The sequence below is a fragment of the Tupaia chinensis genome, unplaced genomic scaffold (assembly GCF_000334495.1).
Source record: "Tupaia chinensis unplaced genomic scaffold, TupChi_1.0 Scaffold143701_1, whole genome shotgun sequence".
Classification (NCBI taxonomy): Eukaryota; Metazoa; Chordata; class Mammalia; order Scandentia; family Tupaiidae; genus Tupaia; species Tupaia belangeri.
Genome location: NW_006203549.1, coordinates 68883 through 90748, shown reverse-complemented (window position 1 = coordinate 90748; position 21866 = coordinate 68883). Strand labels below are relative to the sequence as shown.

The 21866-nt window shown below is 38.4% G+C and overlaps 1 protein-coding gene and 1 pseudogene across 1 annotated transcript; both read left to right on the top strand.

The window, feature by feature from the left end:
- The first annotated feature begins 10655 nt into the window (after nt 1-10655).
- On the top strand, nt 10656-11603 carry LOC102481658 (olfactory receptor 5B2-like). Its single transcript, XM_006164727.2, has one exon. The coding sequence runs from the start codon at nt 10659-10661 to the stop codon at nt 11601-11603; it is 945 nt and encodes a 314-aa protein (XP_006164789.1). The 5' UTR covers nt 10656-10658.
- Nucleotides 11604-17585: 5982 nt separating this feature from the next.
- On the top strand, nt 17586-18527 carry LOC102481242 (olfactory receptor 5B3-like; annotated as a pseudogene).
- The last annotated feature ends 3339 nt before the right edge of the window (nt 18528-21866 follow it).

The following is a 21866-nucleotide window of genomic DNA, read 5'->3' as shown; positions in this document are numbered from 1 at the left end:
AGACCCAAGGATTAGGTTAAAACAGAGTAAGCTGCACCAGTGTTAACCAGAAAACTAACAGGCTCAGCCCCTGTCTTTAGACTGACCATGGGATCCTGAGAGCTCACTGAGAAAGAGTCGCAGGCTCCTCAGTCTTCCTCCAAGCTGAGGACCCTTTTCTCTCCTCTTTCTCTCCTTTTTGGTTCTGGGCAATCCCTTGCCCAGTCTCATTTTATACCATAATAGTGAGCTCTGGTTTTTAGCTAAGGGGTGTCATGAGACCTTTCTTTTAATCCCCTGGCTCTGTTTTTTTGTACCTTTATTTAGGCTGCTCTCTCTCTCACCTAGTTACAACTGTGACAATGTTGTTATTTTGTTTATCCTCCAAGGAGTCTCACCCAATTGAAGACCTTTTGAGAAATTTTAACATTTGGGACCTGCTTATTTCTTTAAACCTTCCTAGCTTTTGGAGCTTTTCTTTTTTAATGTCAGATGTCGACTGAGTCACAAAAGCCATATTTGTGGCTCTTTTTTTTTGGCAGAGTCCTGGTCAATTGGAGTATAGACACGATCACACAGATGCTCCAGAAAAGTTGCAGGGGATTCTCAGAGTCCTGGATTATTTCAGTAATCACTGACAAATTTGTAGGCTGACGAGCTGCTCCTTGAATTTTTGCTGGTGTAGTATGGAGAAAGGAGGTTAGCATCTCTCTCTGCCAAGGTGGTTCAGCACAAGTCAGGGGGGCTAGACGAGAAAATTGTTTCTATTTTATCCCTTTTTTTATTTGTTCATTTGTTTATTTTTTCCATATCTCTTTCTCTGAGAGCTAGTATAGCTTTTTAAGCCCCTGTTCTTATTCTATCCCTCTCTTTGGACATGAAAAGAGTAACCGGGAGCTGCTGGCAGATCCCTTGTTGAGAAAGGGACATAAACAAAGAAAGGAAGACCCCTCAGGATGTCTTTTTGCTGGGGGGCCTCCCTTAGGGGCAGGAGTGACCCCAGGGTGGTAGAGTCCATGTCCCCACATTTCTCATCTCCCAGGATCTGGTTTGGACATGAGAGTGTAAAGTTGATGGCAGATCACTTGTTGAGAAAGGGACATAAACCAAGAAAGGAAGACCCCCCAGGATGTCTTTTTGCTGGGTGTCTCCTTAGGGGAAGGAGTGACACTAGCATGGTGGAGTCCATGTCCCCACATTTCCCATCTCCTGGGATCTGCTTTGAGTGTGTGGCGGTAAGAAGGGGGCCGAGGGAGCAGCCTCAGTTCTGCCTGATCATCTTTCCTCCCCAGGTGTTGTCTATTTGGGTTATGAGGGTTCAAGGTCAGACTATTCTGGGGGTGACTGAAAACCCATACACCTTTGACTTCCTGTTTGGCATGAAGCTGTAAGGCCCAGTACTAGGATGTGGTTTTCTGTCTATAAGGAACAATTTTATAACCAACATGGAGGCATTTATACAAGAGCCAGCTCAGGATGAAATGACCCAGCAGCTGGCCATCCTATTTTGAAGGTGGGCCATTGTATTTACAAAGGTTCTTTAGCTCATTCTTTGATAACTTTGTTCTATAGTCTTCTTCCTCAAAGGACTTTCTGAAATGCTTAAGTATATATTTCAATGGGGGTTTAATGGAACTATTTTGTCCACCTGTGGTAAAAAAAAAACGACTCCAGAGTTCAGGAAGACAGATATGGATTCTGAGCATGCGCCTGCTCCCTGCAGTTATTTAGGTTAAGAGACTTGTTCAGCCCTGCTGGAGCTGCTACAGCTTACAGTTGCATGCAGAGCCAGGTGGTGCAAGCAGAGCTGAGTGCTGAAGCGACACATACTCACTTGTGTGACTACATGAGTCCCAGTGTGCTCCACCAGCCTCACGTCCACACTCCAGGTGAGTTATGTGGGCTTCTTGCAAGTTAAAAACACCACAATGCAATGAAAACCCCAACGCTTCTCAAGTAAATCAAAGCTAAGAGAAATCTCTGGAACCAACTCCAGTCACTAGGGGCCATTGATGTAAGTCCAGGGTAGACAAAGGACTAGTACAATGGCAAGCACAATGACAAGCAGTTCAGAGTATGCAGCCCTAGCAAACATAGGAATGACTTCCAAGATCCCTTGGGGGTTTGTTCAATCTCCTGCCACAGGCTGGAGGAAAGGACTATGAGTGCACACGAGTGAGTGCACTAAGCCACAGTGCAATGAAAACCCCAACGCTTCTCAAGTAAATCAAAGATAAGAGAAAACTGTCGAACCAAATCCAGTCGCTAGGGGCCACTGATGTAAGTCTAGGGCCAACAAAAAGACTAGTACAATGGGAAGCACAATGACAAGAAGTTCAGCGTATGCAACCCTAACAACCAATAGTATTACTTCCAAGATCCCCTGGGGATTTGTTCAATCTCGTGCCACAGTCTGGAGGAAAGGGCTGTGAGTGCACATGAGTGAGTGCACTAAGAGGGATAATTCTGTGGGGAGAAGGGGTATGCCATGAAACTGCCTGCACAAAGATTTTGAGTTGTCAATGGCTTTTAACTCTCAAGTGGCATGGTCTAGAGCCTGCAGCTAGACTGATGAGACTGATGAGACTGAGGGCAAAAGGAGTTTGGGGGGCAGAATTAACTATATGGGCTTCTGACCTTAATATTTCTCTGTGAGAGTTGACTTGAAATAGACTTTCTGGCACACTTCTGGCAAGGGTTTAAATAGCACTCCTTAGCTTCATATCCCTAAAGCAATGACACTGTCCCCCAGTGAAAGGACAGAGGTATTTAGCTTTAGAGAAATGTAAATATTTCTCTGTGAGAGTTGACTTGAAATAGACTTTCTGGCACACTTCTGGCAAGGGTTTAAATAGCACTCCTTAGCTTCATATCCCTAAAGCAATGACACTGTCCCCCAGGACAGAGGTATGTAGCTTTATAGAAATGTAGGTGGACTAACAAGAGAATATTTCAAAATATTCTCTAACTCAGTGATGATACTTCTGAGCTACCGACAAAAAGAGGGGGAGATGACAAAAGAAATGAATGATAAGAGAGTCAGTGTTTTGTACCTAACCAAGATAGGGGTAGATTTTCTAAACAACCAGACCAAGAGTACTGACAAAATAGGCGGTTTTCTGACCCATGAGAGAAATAAGTGAGCTAAGCCTCACGGACGTTTTCTGGACTTGCTTTAGGAAGAAAGTGCCCAATGTGTGAGGGCAGAAGGCCTTCCTGACATACAAGAGAATCAAGTATCCCCATGTTTTCCCTCCTGTAATGAGGCTACAACACAAACAAAGGGTGGGGCCTCTCCTCCAAAGAGGTGACTAAACAGGTGTGTTCCTGACCGCATCCCTTATGGAAACTTAGGTGCCCCTTATTGGCTGTTGAGTATAAACACCTGGTAGGACTTGTCTGACAAGGAGAGATGGAATTGTCTAGTGCCCAAGGCAGCCCTAAGCTATATGAGGCTACCATGGAACCTCAGATGAGGACCCACTCAGACTCTGTAGCCAAAGCCAAGAGTCATGAACACATCACATGGCCAATCGTTCACCATTCATACAAGAAGTTAACAAGACATTCTCTCTCACCAAGAAATATTCCTTAAATGCAGGAGACCTGCTCCAACTGGGGTGGGTTGTGGCTCATACACAGGAAGGCAACGCAGGCGGGAGGGAATCAGACTGAGATCTTGATGCCCTTCAGCATGTTCTCAGCTGACTACAGTCAGAGCAAGCCAAGACTGCAGCCCCGATGGCTAGGAGAAATACGTATTCATTATTGAGGGAGTTTTATAGCAGTAGGAGGGGTGAGGGGAGTAAAAGATTTTACTCTAAAAAGTAAAGTATTCAGAGCATAGGAACAATATCATAAAACATGATGTCCGTTTTGTTTAGGTATAAACCGTCATAATCCTCAGAACGAGGGAGTCCATTTGTCTGGTGCATTCTCTCTTTAAATCTTGATTACTGTGAAAAATCTTCAGAGTGAGGAGGCTCCCAGGAATCTTGATAACCTCAGTCCCAGGCCAGTTTGATAACTTCAGCCTGAGATCAGCTTGAGAACTTGAGCCCCAGGCCAGCTTGAGAACTTTAGCCTCAGGCTAGGGTGGCAGAGGATTGCTGGTTACAAAGGCCTAGATAGAAATCCTGTCTGGTTAAGTAAAGACAAGGTTAATACATACTAAAGTGGAATACCTATATTATCTCTGGGTAAGCAGTTTAACGACTGACCTAAAGGTTATTGTGTACTTGTGACCCTCTACGTGCTGTTCTATACAATGGCTATGGCTCAGGGAGTGGCAATCTTTCCTGTCCTGAGATCAAAGGTGACCCATGGTCTTTGTTTGGGGTAACAGTACCTCTTGAATGAGTCCCTGAGCCCCTCCCAGCTACTGGGAATATTTTCACCAATTTAGTAGCTTTAACCCAAACCTGTCTAATGCTTATCTATGTAATCCCTAGTAGGAGAAGTGAATGCAGCATTCTTTATTGACATTTTCCAGGAGGGATGAGTCTAATGGTAGTAATTCCTGTTCACTGCCACCACCTTAGAGATCCTCATTCCTTCAGGATTATCGTAAAAGTTATAGTAAGGCTGGGGGGTGTTATTTTACCTTTACGGGGTACTGGGGTACTATAGCCATAGTAAAGCCCATGGCAGAAAGATTGAAAGGACAAACTGGTACAACAACACAGTTGACATCTTGAGCTTGTGGCTGCCGCCTTGCTTGCAACTTCTTCTCAGCCAAGCCTTGCTTAGACATGAGAGGCAGTTCCCCATGTTCTGCCTGTGTTAACTGCATGGGCTCTACCACTTAAAGTGACAGTAGTGGCAGAATGGACTCATAAAATGAAATACACAATTGTTAAGAGGGACATAAACCACCAATCTGGTGAAAATGCAAGATTCCTAAGGCCTAAGACTGACTTGAACCCTCAATCTAGCTACTTAGACCACTAGGCTCCTACCTAAGCAGGGACTTAAAACCCCAATCTAGTAACCCAGATTACAAGGCACTCTCTAAGGAAGGACTCAAACCCCCAATCTAGGCAGGTATCTGCCCAGCTCTCAATTCCAGCAATATCTTGGTGGAATCGGAATAGAGGCTCCTTCAGCTGCACCCAGTTGGCCTGAAATATTCATCAGGGATGCCTCCTGTGCCAGTCTCATACTCCCCAGTCAACTAGTCTTAATCAGAAAGAGTAAGAAGTAACAAAAGAGAAAAGAAGAGGAAAGACTCCAGAGGGTTTCTTACCAAGACTCTGTGGTTGGAAGGAGTAGTGGGTGTTTCCCGTCCAGCTACCAAAGACCCAAAAAGGTGTCTCTAGGACCCTAGAATACCTCAGTTGGCACCTGCTTCTGCCCCCAGGGTACCCTGAGTGTTGGGCAGCTGTGTGGGTGAGGCTACCCTACCTGAAGGCCTCATCTAGGTACAAGTAGGTTCAATCTCACTGGAGCCTCCAAATGTTGTATGTAAATCAATGCAAGAATAAGAGGACATCTAGTTTTAGCCAAATTAAAGATGCCTTTATTAAATCAGAAGCTCCAGGAAGACTCAAGTTACTCTAAAACCCTGTAACCCCAAAGCAGGAGGGAGGAAGTTTTATAAAGGCAGAAACCACAAAGGTAAAAATCTGTACATCTAAGAAAGTTCAGACCTTGAGTTATGTGAAACAGTTAATAAAAGCAAAAAAAAAAAGTGAGTTATGAGGAAAGACAGTTATAATTGGCTGGACAGTTATAATGGGATGAATAGTTATAATTGACTGCATCAGCTGGTGATAAATATTTAGTTAGGAGGATATGATAGGACGGCAGTGTTTATCTAGTGTTGATAAGTATTCAGTGAGGAATTTTTAGGAGACACATATGGGTAAGGGTATGGGGAAAGGCAAACGGCAGCAGAGTCATATTCAAAATTGGGGTACTCATGCTTTAATATAACATACTTTGATCAACATCTCCCCATCTCTACTCTCCCCGAATCATACGAATCTTCGGTAACTATCATTCTATTCTCTATCCTCATGAGGGCAACTGTTTTAGGTTCCACATGTAGTGATATTAGAGAGTATGTCCATTTCCCTGTCTGAATTAATTTACTTAACATGATGTCCTCCAGAGACATCAGTGTTGTCACAGGATTTTCTTCCTGTTTTATGGCTGAATAGTCTCCCATTGTATACATATATCACATCAGTTTTATCCTCTAATTCATTGATGGACACATAAATGGATATGTAAACGTGTTAACCTATGGCTATTGTAAGTAACATGGGAGTATAATGTTAGTATAGTGTAGAGAGTTCTTCAGCACACTCATTTTATTCACTTTGAATAGATACCCTGTAGTGAGATTGCTGGGTCCTAGAGTAGTTCTTGATTGTTGTGGTGATTACATGATCATTTACATTTGTCCACATTCTCTAAATTATACTTTTAATATTTTGTATATAAATTATACTTTTTTAACTAAAAAGAGAAAAAAATTATGACAAATTTTGGAAATACAGCTATGCACTTGTTCAGAAAACTAAGCTAGGTTCCCACAAGCAGTTTAATTGCTTATTCCCTGAACAAGGGGAATAAGAATCCATTGTCCTCACGAGAGGGTGTTCCCTTTGAGATTTCCATATCTAGAACTCCCTCCTTATCCACATCCACTGTCTTTAAAATACCAACTTGTTCTCCTGTTTGACATTTTAGAGGGAATAGACCACGTTCAGAGTTCCTTTGGTCATGTATTTATTAACCTGAGTAGGAATGGTTGTTAGTACATATGTTGGCTTTTCCCCAAACAACAGTTTCAGAATTTGCAATCACTGACAGAGAAAAATGCCCAACATAAAAATTGGGTTGAATGTGGTTAAAGTAATAGGCCTTTACTGAGTTGTTTTATAGACTTCATCTTACTTTTCAAAGTATAGTTCTGCATAATTCTCTGACATATGTTGGAGCCTTAATAATATGTTTATTTCACAAATTAAAAATATTTAGATTGGCATAGGATAAGTGAATTTTTAAGTCAATTTTTTATCTGTGTCTAAGAGAGAGATTCTCTGATAGAATTACTCGTTTTCCTGTGGCAGAGTTTCAGATTGCTCATTTCAAATTCAGGATCTCAGTACCTTTTCTCATGAAACAAGGTAAGCTGGTATATTTTAGATACATTTTCTGTGAGAAGTGTAATAATATAAAAATATTAGGGAAGCTGTAACTGTTGAGCTTTATTTGAGCTCAAGATATGATGTCAAGAACATTTTTCTAAAGGGGTTAGATTGGAGTCCTAAAAATATCCTGTGTTGTTTCCAGTAGGATATTTCATGATTTTCATAAAGCACAAAGTTAATTCCTAAACAGGATGGGGGAAATCTATTATAAACAATGCTTTCAATGAATAATTGGTAATTTGATCTTCTTTACTACCTGTTCACTACTTTACTTACTTCTCCATCACTGTACGGAAATTGAACCAGTTTGTGCAGATATATCTTTAGATTCCAGAAAGTGCCTCACAAAATTAATTAGATCCTGACACTATTATATTATTCTTTACGAGATAATCTCTCCTCTATCTTTACCTCTAGAACACTCAGCAATGTGGTAGTTCAGAATACTCATTGTGAAGTCAGTCATACCTACATTTGAACCTTGAATCTACCTTACAGTAGACACGTGATTTTACAGAGTTTCATGACTTGGAAAATCCTCACTTTCTTATTTTGTAAAGTATTAGCATTAGCACTGATTTATAAAGTTGTAAAGAGTGAGTGAACTATATTAGCATCTGAATCTATAATTTTCTAGTAAGTGTATGTAAAATATAGCTTATAAAATTTCTAGATTTCATATCATGTATACTGTTAATTGACAAACAAATAAACTGTTAGGGACTAGTAATACCAAGTGAAGTTACAACATTGCTAGAAAAGGGCTAGCAAAAATAGCCAGAGAAAATTATGCTGCCAAGTCTCCAGATTCAAATTACAAATGAAAAAACCAATCTCACAGAGCCAGTAGCCACAAGCACACATCTGAACACTAGAAGAAAATCTCCTAGTCATGTATTTTCAATCTTCTATCCCCATGAATCATCTAACAATAGGAGTAGATACAGTAGGAATGAGTTTTCAAAAAGGAAAATCAATACTCTGATGGCTGGGATTATATAGGAAGCATATATTAAATTACCAGTCCAACATAGAGATCAGGAATGGTGGTGTGTACATAACCCCAACAGCTCAGGTAGGTTGAAGTTGGAAGTCTGTGAGCTCAAGCCTGACCTAAGCAACATAGTGAGGCCATGATAAAAAAGAATGAGGCACAGTGTTGCATGTATGTTTTCTAGGCTAGGAAGCTAATTTTTGAGGAAGAGAACAATGAGACTCTGTCGTTAAGAAAAATAAATAAAAAGAGAAAATGAAACTTCTTAAAAATAGAAAGCCAGGAAAATTAAACTAAATGACCTTGGATACTCACTTAGAATGGCTGATCCATAAAGAGAAACAATTAAAAAAAAAAAAAAAAAAAACACTGAGTGTTCTACCATGTGAGAAAAAGTGGATCCAACAAACGACTTCTAGGCTTCATACTCACCCACTCCTTCAGGGCCATGCCCCAGAGCTTTTCCAAGCCAAGATATAGACCATCACCCTATCCTAATTAGAATGTCATAGCAAGCACTCATAAAGCCTGTGCTGAACTCTGCTTTGTGGTAACTGGTTTTGTATATAATTTCTTTTCATTCTTAATGACAACTCCTTTGTAAAACATTATTTATTAGTTTATTTATTTCTTCCATGACAGAGAGAGAGACAGAAAGAGGCAAAGATAGATAAAAACTCCCAACAGGGTCTTCACATTATGATCTATCCCCAGGTTCAGTCAGCCAAATTATAGGCACACACACACATGCCCTGAATATACAGGAAGACCTCAGGACCTGAGCCTAGGACTTTCCCATGTGCTTTCAGCATCATGAGTGTGTGCCAACAAGGTTGGTCTATAATACCTTTTAATATATTTTATTACTCTCTGCATCTCAAGATGATTGAACTGAGATTCAAAGAAGTTATGTTAGGAGTAGTGTCTCTCAGTACTAAGTGGTGAGTCTTATTTGAATGCATTCATACCTCTTCTCAGAGCCCAAGTTCACTGCTTTACCCTCTCTTCAGAATTTTCTTTGCTAGGACCAGCAGATGGAGTAACGGTTGCATTGCTGGACTACCACATGGTTGACTACAGTTCAAGTCCTGGACCTGGCCGCATAAAACTCATACCCGTGCATATACGTGAGTGCCCAAAATCCCAAAAGGAGACTGGAGAAGGGATTGCAGTGTGACAATCCCCCTTAGGGGTGATTTCTCACTTTCTGTCTTTCGTCTCTCTGGTAAGAGCACATGAACTATAGCAACAATCTCTCTTAAAAAAAAATGTCTTTGTTGGTTGTATATGCAGCTACTGCTGCTGTGCTGTTATCTCATGGCATATAGTTTATATAAATGACTCAATTATTCCACTGTCAGCCCCAAGCATTAAGCTTAGTCTAATGGATAAGTTAATAAATGAAAACTGAGTTAAATTTAATCCAATTAAAGTTCAGACAGATAATAATATGAGTCTTGCAAATCACTTCTTCTGGGTTCAAAACTTGACTCTGTCTCTTGATATCTATATAAATTTGCAAAAATTCTCAATATTTTTGTAGGTCATTGAGGTAATTAAACAGATTAAACATGCAGGAAAGTGCTGAAAATGAACACTATAAAAGTTATCTGTGGAGACCAGCAGGTGTCATGGTAGTTAAGGAAATGGACACTCCCACATGGCCAACTGTGGATCAATCCCGGACCTGGAGGCTTGCTTTATCACTTTCCCTCTCTCTCTTTCTGTGGGTGTGTCTCTCTCTGGTCAAATTAGAAAAAAAAAAATGAAGAAAATAATATTAAAAAATATTTTTTTAAAAACATTAGCTGTTAATTCAGGTGATCTGAGTTGGAAGCTGAACCTATTGCAATTATGTGACATTAAACAAATCATAACTAATTTCTTCACTTCTGCACCTCAGATTGTCCATTTATGCAAGAAAGAAGATGGGCATGTAATCTGTATAAATTTTTCAACCTCCAAAGTCTGTAATCCTATAAATAATATACCCACTGTCATAATGTGATGTCTCATCACAAATTCATATGTTGGAATTTGATTGTATTTAAACTGTATTAACAGGAAACTTAATTCCTTCATTGTGAACCATGATTAGATCTTTTGATGTAATAAAATGAATAGGGCAGAAACTCTATTGTTGTCTCTAGGGCATTTATAAGAAGAAGAAGACCAGAGCAGGTAGAAACTTGTGGACAGCTACTCTTCTCAAGATTCTGCCTTCTACCATCATGTGATTCATTTAGACCTTCAATGTGTTCAAAATAATGAGTCAAATAAACTACTTTCTTCAATTCACCCAGCCTTAGATATTTCTGTAAGCCACAGAATAACAGATTAAGATGTCCGTTAAATATTTCCTTCATTCTGATTAATGGTCTAGATTAGAGAATCCGAAAGATAATGACTATGGAAAAATGAGGAAACAATAAAATATGTGCATGTTTGTGCATGCAAAATGTTTATTTTACATTTACCAAGAGCTCCTTTCTTTTCTCATCTTTTCAGATAATCCTGTAGGTCACATGGAGAATACTACAAAGGTGACTCATTTTATTCTGCTGGGTCTAACCAACACCACAGATCTTCAAATCCCACTCTTTGTCTTGTTCACCCTCATTTACCTCATCACTCTGACTGGAAACCTGGGGATGATGGTGTTAATCATGTTGGACTCTCGTCTCCACACTCCCATGTATTTTTTCCTCAGTAACCTGTCTTTTGTGGACTTGTGTTACTCGACAACCATCACTCCCAAGGTCATTGCTGGGTTCCTTATACAAGACAAGGTCATCTCCTACAATGCCTGTGCTGCTCAGATATTCTTTTTCATAGCCTTGGTCACTATGGAGAATTTCCTTTTAGCCTCTATGGCTTATGACCGCTACACAGCAGTGTGTAAGCCTCTCCATTACACCACCATCATGACAACAAGTATGTGTGCTCGCCTGGTCATAGGCCCCTACATCTACGGTTTTCTGAATGCCTCCATTTACATTTATAACACATTCAACCTCTCTTTCTGTAAGTCCAATGTGGTTCATCAATTTTTCTGTGATTTTCCATTAGTCATGGCTCTCTCTTGCTCTGATAAACATATTAATGAGTTGTTTCTTTTTTTTATGTCAAGCTTTAATGTATTTTTTGCTCTTCTGGTTATCCTGATTTCCTATCTATTTATATTTATCACCATCTCGAAGATGCATTCTTCTCAGGGATCCCAAAAAGCTTTATCCACATGTGCATCCCATCTCACTGCAGTCTCCATTTTTTATGGGACAATTATTTTCATGTATTTGCAGCCCAGTTCCAACCATTCCATGGACACAGATAAAATTGCATCTGTGTTCTATACTATGGTCATCCCCATGCTGAATCCTGTGGTGTACAGCCTGAGAAACAAAGAAGTCAAGAATGCATTCAAGAAAGTTGTTGAGAAGACAAAATTATCTGGAGGACTGAGCTTTTAACATTGTAGGGTGCATAATAACCCAGCTTCATTTCCTTCAGAACTTCTCCCTGAAATTAATCACATTTCTACCTTCACTATGCATTTTGAAGGTAATGTATTTGTATATGACCACAAACATCACCACTGTTTAAAAAACTTAGTGGGAACAGCAGGTGGTATAGTAGTGAAGGTGCTGAAATTCCATTTGCTGATTGCAGTTCTAGTCTCAGACCTGGTGGCTTGAAACATGCCAGATAAGCATGCACACGAGAATAATGGAGAAGAAATTATTATGGCTTGCCCATCCCTTTTTGGATATTTGGGCAGTGGGGGGGAGTTCATACTTTGTTTCTCTCTGTTTTTCCAGTGAGTGCATGCACTCTGTAGCAAAAATATCTCTCATGATGTGTACTGATTATATTGATAATGCTCTGTATTTGTCTCTCTACAAGTGCTTTAAAATGCTACAGAATATTCATTCACCTACATATGACGTATGTTGTGCCATCATGTGTCACTTCTAGCTTTTTATCTCACTACACTCACACCAGTCTTTCAGATAGTTACTATTCTAAGCACATTCCTCTCTCAGGGAATTTATACTCGTTGTTCCCTCCTTCTGTTGATCCAAACAGAGATAGTTTTATTTCTTCCATTTCTATTTGAATATCTTTTAATGTAGTTTTTCTTGCCTAGTTCCTTTGGATAGACTTCTGGTACAATTTTGAACAGAGGTGCTAAAAGCAGGAATACTTTGTACCTCATATGTGAAGTTGCTGGCCATTCAACTTTAAAAAATTATGTTTTGGGATCCAGCAGTTAGCGTAATGGCTATATTGTTGGACTCCCATGTAGTCGACTATGGTTCACGTCCCAGACCGGTGACTTAAAACTCACGCCGTCACGCCGGGCACATGTGCGTGCGTGCCCAATATCCTGATAGGAGAGTGGAGGAGAAGGGATTGTGGCGTGGCCATCCCCTCTGGGGAGTGATTTCTCACTTTCTCTCTGTCACTCTCTGTCTGTCTGACAAGCATACGCGCCCTATAGCAAAAACCTCTACAAAAAAAAAAAACCTCACACCGGGCTCATGTGCATGTTTGCCAAGATCCCAAGAGGAGAATGGAGGAGAAGGGACTGCACCATGACCATCCTCCATAGAGGTGATTTCTTGCTTTTTGTCTCTCTGTCTCTTTCTGTCTGTCTGGCGAGTGCACGCACCCTATAACAAAAACCTCTCCAAAAAAATTAAAAATAATGTTTGGGAGCCAGTTAAGGATGCTGGACTCTCACATGGCTGACCGTGGTTCAAGTCCTGGTCCTGGTAGCTTGCTTTCTCACTTTCTCTCTCCTCTGTCCCTCTCTAGTCAAATTAAAATAAAATAAATGAATGAATAAGGAAAGTTAATTTTTTAAAAAATTATGTTTAATGTGTGTGTACTTATGTGTGTGTTTTAGAAGAGGTCTTGATGTCTCCTGCCCCAGCCTCCCTATGGCTAGCAATATAGGAATAAACCACCAAGAATCAATCCCAGGTCTCCCACGTGGCCTTAGCCTCCCAAGCAGCAGCATCCCAGAGGCTACCACAGTGGGAACCAGTCTTTCACTTTTGATTATGTTAATTATGTGCTATTTATAAATGTTTTTCACAGTCTGGAAATTCTTAGCTTTTGGAATGATGTTTTTATCATGAAAGAATGCAACACTTTGGCAACATATGCTAGATTAATAAAATGATCAAGTTTTCTCTCCCTTTAGCATATTAATGTTTCTTTTTACACTGAAGGATTTTTATATATTGAAGCATTTCAACATTCCTCGAATGAATTCTACTCACCATGCATGGTAATTATGTTAGTATACTGACGGAGTGGATCAGTTGGCATTGTTACTGTATTGTTACATATTCAAGAAGGAATTTGATCTATAATTTATTTTCTTTGATATTTTTGTCTGTCTTTGGAAAGAGATGTTGCAGTTTTCACAGAATGAGCTGAGAAGCACTTCATAGGTATTTACTCAAATGAAATGAAATTTTATGGCAATACACAAAAACTTAGGGAAATTTACAGCTAAAGTAGCTTTATTTGTAACCACCAAACAGTGTATCTCAACCAAGGAATGGAAATACAATGCAGAAATTAAAAGTAAATACTACTTTTCTAGGAAAAAAAAAATACCACCATTGACAAAGGAAACAATATGGAGGAACCTTCATACATTATAATAAGTGAAAGGTACCGGAAGCAAGACTACATATTCTAGGATGCTACTTGACATTCGTTCAAAGGCAAAACTACATGGACCAAAGAAAAATGTAGTGTTTTCTAGGGAATGGAGCTTTAAGCAATTTATTATAGGTGACCATGTTAGTGGTAACATGAATATATATTTGAACAAATTTTTGAGCTATACACTGAAATGCGTATATTACTGCTAAATGATATGTTAGTTAAATTTTTAAAATGAATAACAAGTAATGCCATTGTGTTTGCACATATTCAAATAACCAGATTATTGCCCATCTTAGTTTAATCGCTTCTTTCCTATGAAAGTGGCATGAGGAGGTGTATGTATTTTAATCAGAGATATCCTCATGGAACTTCAGGTCTTCATTAATTCCCTGCTAATTCACACACATGAAGCTCTGAAATCCAACATGACTCCAGGTAACTTCAATTTAGAGGTCCAGGTTCACTTATTCATCAGAATATTAATATTTGTTGGTGGAGACTGGCCTTCAGACCTGAAGATTTGCTATGAGTCTGGAATCATAATCAAGGAAAATGCTTCAGAATTAAAGTTGTGTTAGCTTTATAGTAATGTCTGTTAAGATATCATCTTTATGAAAGTGATTCAAAGAATTAGGCAGGTAAGATTTTTTAAAATTTATTTTCAAAAAAAATAAGGTAAGTGACTCTTCCAAGGACACAGAAAGAATGCACAATAGATTTAGGACCTGAATGTGTATTAGTGTTTTTTTCTTTATTTTTTTTTTGCTTCTGAGATCTCAGAATCTTTTATGGCTACTTTCCATAGAATTGCTCTAACTTGTATACATTCTTCCATGAAAGAATTTCTGGTTTCAAACACATTATAACGATTGACTGTCTTTTTTTTTTTCTTTAAGAAATCAAAAAAGATAAGGTAAGTGACTCTTCCTAGGACACAGAAAGAATGCACAGTAGATTTAGGACCTGAATGTGTATTAGTGTTTTTTTCTTTATTTTTTTCTTGCTTCTGAGATCTCAGAATCTTTTATGGCTACTTTCCATAGAATTGCTCTAACTTTTATACATTCTTCCATGAAAGAATTTCTGGTTTCAAACATATTTTAATGACTGACTGTCTTTTTATTTCTTTAAGAAATAATCTTTTAGTTTAATATACATTTTTAGTGAAAATTATAATTCACGCAAAAGTATTGGGCTGCTGTACCTACTATGAATTATTTGAGCACAGAAATGGAGGTATTGAACATTTTTCTAAAACATTGAAGTGGAGCTGGCTCTAGATACTAACATTTCATCAATAAGAGTCTGGTGATATGAAAAATCATCATTCTGCTTTCTCTCACCTTAAAAAACATTGCCATAAAAAAAAAACATTGCCATAGTGTACTGCACTTGCTGGAAAGAAACACAGACACACACACACACACACAGAAAGAGAGAGAGAGAGAAGGAATTATGGGAAATCACTCTCTGTTGACATGGTCATGTCACAATCCTTTTCCCTCCAACTTTGGGCACCCATGCACATGTTTTTATCAAGTTATCTGCTGTGCATTAAGCCATGTGGATGTCTCACCCCCATAATCATTATATCATCAGCTGGGGGAGGGGGGTCTCACCCCCATTATCATCATATCATCAGCTGGCCCTCATCATACTGCATTCTAAAAGTATTAACCAAACTATATTATAGTGATGCTTTCATTGATTGGATGGTAATTTCAAATTGTTCATCCTCTAGGAGAGATTAAAAATAAATACCTGAAAAGAGAATGAATGACTATTTTTTAAAGAACAAAAGACTCTAAGTGAATTAACGCCATCTTATATGTCCTCATAATTTTGTATCTTGTCCTTATGATATTAGTACACCTGCACATCTGAAAGTCATATTGCTAAACAGAGACTGGTGGTTAGGATAAAATTGGGCTCAAGTGTTGGATCTTGCATATTCCTCATACTAGCTGTAGTATTGTAGATGTTATGAGTGTGTGTGGTTAGGTGGGGAAACATAAAGCTCTCATGTGCCAGGCTCTAAACTGAAGCTGTGAAAGAAATGGGAGGAGAATAATCGGGAATAATACACAGCTGATGACAGATACACTTCCACTTCTTTTAACCCCGTGTCCATTCCAAAGGCTTAATATTCAAATTATGACCAAATCGACTGACTAACTGTTATAGAAATTGAATAAATGGTTATGAATACCAGATACAGTGTGGGAAGAGGGTGGATAAAGGAGTAGAGTTTGAGGAAGAACATTAAGGAGAAAAATAGAGAGGCAAGGCATTTATGGGACAAAGAAATGGATTATTATCTATTGGAGATAACTTTCTAGAATGGTGAACTGGACTGGGAGAAATGTACTCATGTTGGAATATTCACTTTGTAAGATAAGTAATGTGATTGAATATATAGAAGAAATAGAAATAAAAAGAAATGAAAAATTAAATTAAATAGTGCATTACGTTACAACAGATTCAAATATATATTTTTTCATTGCCAGAGGGAATGTGTGCTCACCAGAAGGAAGGAAAGAGAAAGAAATCACTCCTCCATGAGATGAGGTCACACAGCAATCTCCTCTCCATTTCTTCATCCATAAGGACTTAATTTGCACATTCAGACACAACCATCTGTCATATTTTCCAAGCCATCAGGCTTGAGGATTTGAACCCCAGTTGGCCATGTGGGATCCAGCTTCCTTCGCACAGGACTTAAGTACTATGCTGCAAGGCCAATCCTTGAATAATAATTTTTCAATATGTAGTTTCCACCAAAACAAATTTCCATAGTGTCCCAGTCATCCCCCCACAACAACTGCACCTGGACTCTCTACTGATTCACTGTGAAACCCCAAGCTTGGGTTGGGACCAATGGAGACAATGAGTAATTGCAAATTCAGCTAAATTTCATTTGGTTTAATATGATTGTAGATCATTGGACATGATAATTATTCTGTCTGGTACCAAAGTCTGGTTTGCCAATTAATACTTCTGTAGATATGAATATGTTACTCAACATCTATTTTTAAATGAAAGTAACACCTGTTAAACATTATAAATCATAGAGATTATTCAGTGAATGTAGATCTGAAAGTTTCTATAGCAATTTCTGACACATTAGAAATCTTTGAGTTTACAAGGCTAGAAAAAGAATATCCAGACATTAATTTCAGAATTGTGATATTGAACAATTCATTAAATTGCCCAATCTCAGTTTTGAAACACAATTTTAAAGCTAAAGAGATGATCCATGAAAATCCATCATTAAACAATCTGGAGTTATAGAGATAATTAACACAATTTTGTTTATGCTTTAGCTATAGAGAATATTTAAAGAGTTTTTATGGGACCATAATGGCTATGTCACTGGACTCCCATGTAGTCGACCCTGGTTCGCTTCCTGGACCCAGGTGGTTTAAAACTCACGCCGGGCGTGTGTGCATGCGTGCCCAAGAGCCAGAGAGGAGAATGGAGGAGAAGGGATTGCAGCATGGCCATCCCCCCTTGGGGGTGATTTCTCACTTTCTGTCTCTCTGTCTTTCTCTGTCTGGCGAGCACACACACCCTATAGCAAAAACCTCTCCAAAAAAAAAAAAAGAGAGAGAGATTTTATAATTATAAAAATAATATTGCTGTAATTAAATAATATATATGATATATGATATATAAGTATTTAAATTGCATTACAATCTCTGTTGTGATCAATGTTCTGTTTCTTTACATCTTTGCAACAGGCATCTTTTAATTTCCACATAATATCCATGAAGAACAACATGGAAGTGACTGAGTTCATCCTCCTAGGAGTAACCGAAGCTCCAGAACTGCAGGTTCCCCTTTTGATCATGTTCACTTTTATCTATTTCATCAATGTAGTTGGGAACCTGGGAATGATCATACTGATCCCCTGTGATTTTCATCTCCACACTCCCATACATCTTTATTGGTAACCTGTTTCTGGTGGACATTGGATACTCCTCAGCTATCACTCCCACAGTCATGGCTGGGCTGCTTATAGAAAAAAACATAATTTCCTACAATCCCTGTGCTGCTCAGATGTTCTCTTTTGGAGCCTTTGCTAGTGTGGAATACTTACCCTTGGCCTCAATGGCCTATGATCACTATGCAGCAGTGTGCAGACCCCTGCACTATGCCACCACCATGAGGACAAATGTCTGCACTGTCCTGGCCATAAGCTGCTATGTCTGTGGTTTCCTGAATGCCTCCATCCACATTGGGTACACCTCTGTCTTTCTTCTCTAAGTGTAATGTGCTCCATCACTTTTTCTCTGATGTCCCAGCTGCCATGTTCTTTCTTGCTCTGATATATCTGATAGACACATTAGTGATATGGTTCTTATTTATGCATCCATCTTGACCATCTTGTTGCTCTTCTTGTTATCTTGATATCCTACATGTACATCTTTATCACCATCTTAAAGATGCACTCTGCCAGAGGATACCAGAAGGCTCTGTCTACCTGTGCCCCCCATCTCATTGCAGTCTCCATTTTTCCATGGGACTATTATCTTCATGTACTTCCAACACAGCTCCAGTCATTCCATGATGTTGATAAAATTGTACCCATGTTTTTCACTATGGTCATTCCTATGCAGAACCCTGCGGTCTACATCCTGAGGAACAAGGAGGTCAAGAGTGTATTAAACAAGGGTGTTGAGAAAACAAAACTGTCTCTAGGATTGTGAGTTTAAGATTGTGGGGACCAGCAGATGGAATAATGGTTACTTCACTGGACTCCTGACAGCAGTTAGTGTCCCAGACCCAGAGGCTTAAAACTCACCCCAGGTACATGTGTGCATGCCCAAAATCTCAAGAAGAGAATGGATTGCAGTGTGGCCATCTCCCTGAAGGCAATTTCTCGCTTTCTGTCTCTATTCTTTCTGTCTCTCCAGTGAATGCACTCGCCCTATATCAAAAATATTTCCAAAAAGAAAAAAGTTTCTAAGAGGTATAAAAACTAGTTATTTGATTTTGCAGGCACCTAGTAACCTGTTAGGTTCCACACTGTAGTTCAATTTTAGAAGTGATGTTTCTCTTCAAAAGTTTCATTTTTTGTTTGTTTGTTTGTTCCTTTGTTTTAGAAAAAAGAAAATATAATGATCAAAAATGTAGTATTTATTCAGTTATGTCTTTCTTGTCACTTTTACCTCATCTCATTCTCACTTGTCTCGAATATTTTATCACAACTCTTGGCTATTGTTCCCTCTGAACACTTGCATTTACTATTTCTTGTGTGGAAGTTTTCTTCGTGCCATTTAGATCTCTGCTAACCAAATGTTTACATCATGGAAGCTTTCCCTTCCTGCTCACATAAAATAGTCATTCTCTCCTCCCCATGTGCATGGTCCTTTCATTCTGCATTATTCCTCATAGTCTTTATCAATACCCCACTCTATTTATTTACTCAATTGCTTGTTATTTCTCATCTCCAACTCTTATTTAATCTCCATGAAAGCAGTAACTTTATTATTTGTTTACATGGTTTTACTGAGTAACTAAATAGATGTCTGTTTCATGTAGATTATCAATAGAGACAGAGAGAGACAGTGAGAGGGAAAGTGACCAATCACTCCCCAGGGGATATGGCCATACCATAATCCTTTATCTTCCATTCTCTTCCTGGGATTTTGGGCACACATACACACATGCCCAGCATGATTTTCAAGTCTCCAGGTCCATGACTCGAACCAAAGTTAGCAATGTGAGAGTCCAGTCCTTAACCAATGCACCACCTGCTGTCTCCATCAATAATTATTGTATGTATAAAATAATTAAGCTTTGAGTACAATAGTATCAGTATGTTGAATCTTCAAACCATTGATGATTAAAGTATATCATGCAAAACATAAAACTTCTAGATAGGCATGTAGCACATTTCACGAGGCATAATTATTTTCTGCTTTACTAAGACATTTTCAACTTTATTCTCACCCAGCACTTGCAATATCCACTACTTACTTTGAGGAAATGTCTTGTTAAAGGCAAGTAACACATTAAATATAGAATACTTAGTAGGTCATAAAAAGTAAATATGAGATTATTATGGTGGTTCAATATATGATTACATGTGGAAAATTACTTATATGTACAAATTATACAACTGAAATGGTTGGAAATGTCCTTGTAGAATATAAATGTGACCGTATCTGTCAGTAGTAAATATAACATTCATTTGACTTAGCATGGTAGAAAACTATGTTTCAAAAAAGAAAGCTTACACTTTAATTCTATTCCTCCACAAACGTTTTCAAGTTTCTTTGTAACTTGTCTTAGTCTATTTGTATTGCTGTAATAGAATGCCACAAACTAGGCAATTTACAACAAACAGAAATTTATTAGCTCATGGTTCAGGAGGATGGGGAATTATTTTCCTATTCTATAATACTTTTATTATTTTATTGATATTTACTTTTATTCCATTCTAATTGAGGAAGCTACTTTATATGATTTCAGAAATTTTAAAATTATTTAAACTTATCTTCTGACATAATGTATGATTTATTCCAAAAAATGTTTAATATGCACTTATGAGAATGTAAATTATTTTTGGTGGATTTTTTTGTATATTAAATCGAGTCCCAGACCCAGTGGCTTAAACTCACGCCAGGCACATGTGCGTGCATGGCCAAGATCCTGAGAGGAGAATGGAGGAGAAGGGATTGTGGCATGACCATCCCCCCTGGGGGGTGATTTCTTGCTTTCTGTCTCTCTGTCTTTCTGGTGAGTGCACATGCCCTATAGCAAAAACCTCTCCCAAAAAAAAGAAAAAAAAGAAATCATTGCAAATTTCAATGTCATGAGGTTCTTAACCCTTTTTTTTTTTTTTTTTTTTTTTTTTTTGGCGGGGGCAGAGCTTTTTGCTATTAGGGCTCACTGCACTCCCAGAAGGGAGAGAGAGACAAATACAGTGAGAGGAAAAGTGAAAAATCACTCCCCCAGGGAGATGACCACATTGCAATCCCTTCTACTCTATCCTCTTTCCAGGATCTTGGGCACAGATGTAGATGTGCTGAGTGAGAATCTGGTTGGCCATGTGAGAGTCCTGTGACTGTAACTGCTATGCCATCTAGTGGCCTCTCACCCACTTTTTATACTCTAAGAGTTTTAGGATTTTGATACTTATATTTAGGACACTGATGCATTTTGAGTTTTTTGGTTTGTTTGTTTGTTTTTCCCTCTACCTTCCCTCATTCTCTCTGGTGAGTGCATGAATGCTTTGACAAAATTTAAAAATAAAAGACAAAAAAAAATCACATGTCAACTGAGAGTATACTTTCACTTGTTTTAATTCGAATGCCTCTTGTTTTATTGCCCAATTGCTGTGAATAAAATATCTGGTACAATTTGAACAGAAGTGATGAAAATAGGACTACATTTTTTTGTAACTAGTCTTAAAGGGGAGGTTTTCCGCCTTTCACCTTTGAGTATGATGTTGGTTTTGTCTTTTGGTTTTTATCAATGCTTATTAGTGTGTGGAAGTTCACTTCTATTCCAAATTATCTGAATGTTCTATCATAAAAAACATATACATCTTTGACAAATGCCTACTCTGAATCAATAACATGATCATGTTTTTCCCTTTCATTATTTTTAACATGATTTATTATATTGATGGATATTTTTCCAGTTAATGAAGCATAATTTATTGAAAACACAATCTATTGACTTATCAATAAGGCAATCACTTTGATAGCAAGCTTCTATTTAAATCTTATATAACTCATGCTTTATAAAAAGCCAACATGGGGCTGGCAGGTAGTGTGGTGGTTAAGGGTGCTGGAATCCCACATGGCCAACCATGGTTCAAGTCCTAGACCTGGCTGATTGCTTTCTCTGTCTCTCTCTCTCTCTCTCCCTCTCCCTCTCTGGTCAAATTAAATAAATAAATAAAAGAATTACTTGTAAAATAAAAGAGCCAATATAATTGAAAATTGGGTTCTCCCTCTAAAGCTTTAAGTATTCAAAGTTTCAAATCGTTAATTTAAAAGTAAACAACAAAAAATACCATTGCATCAAATCCTGCT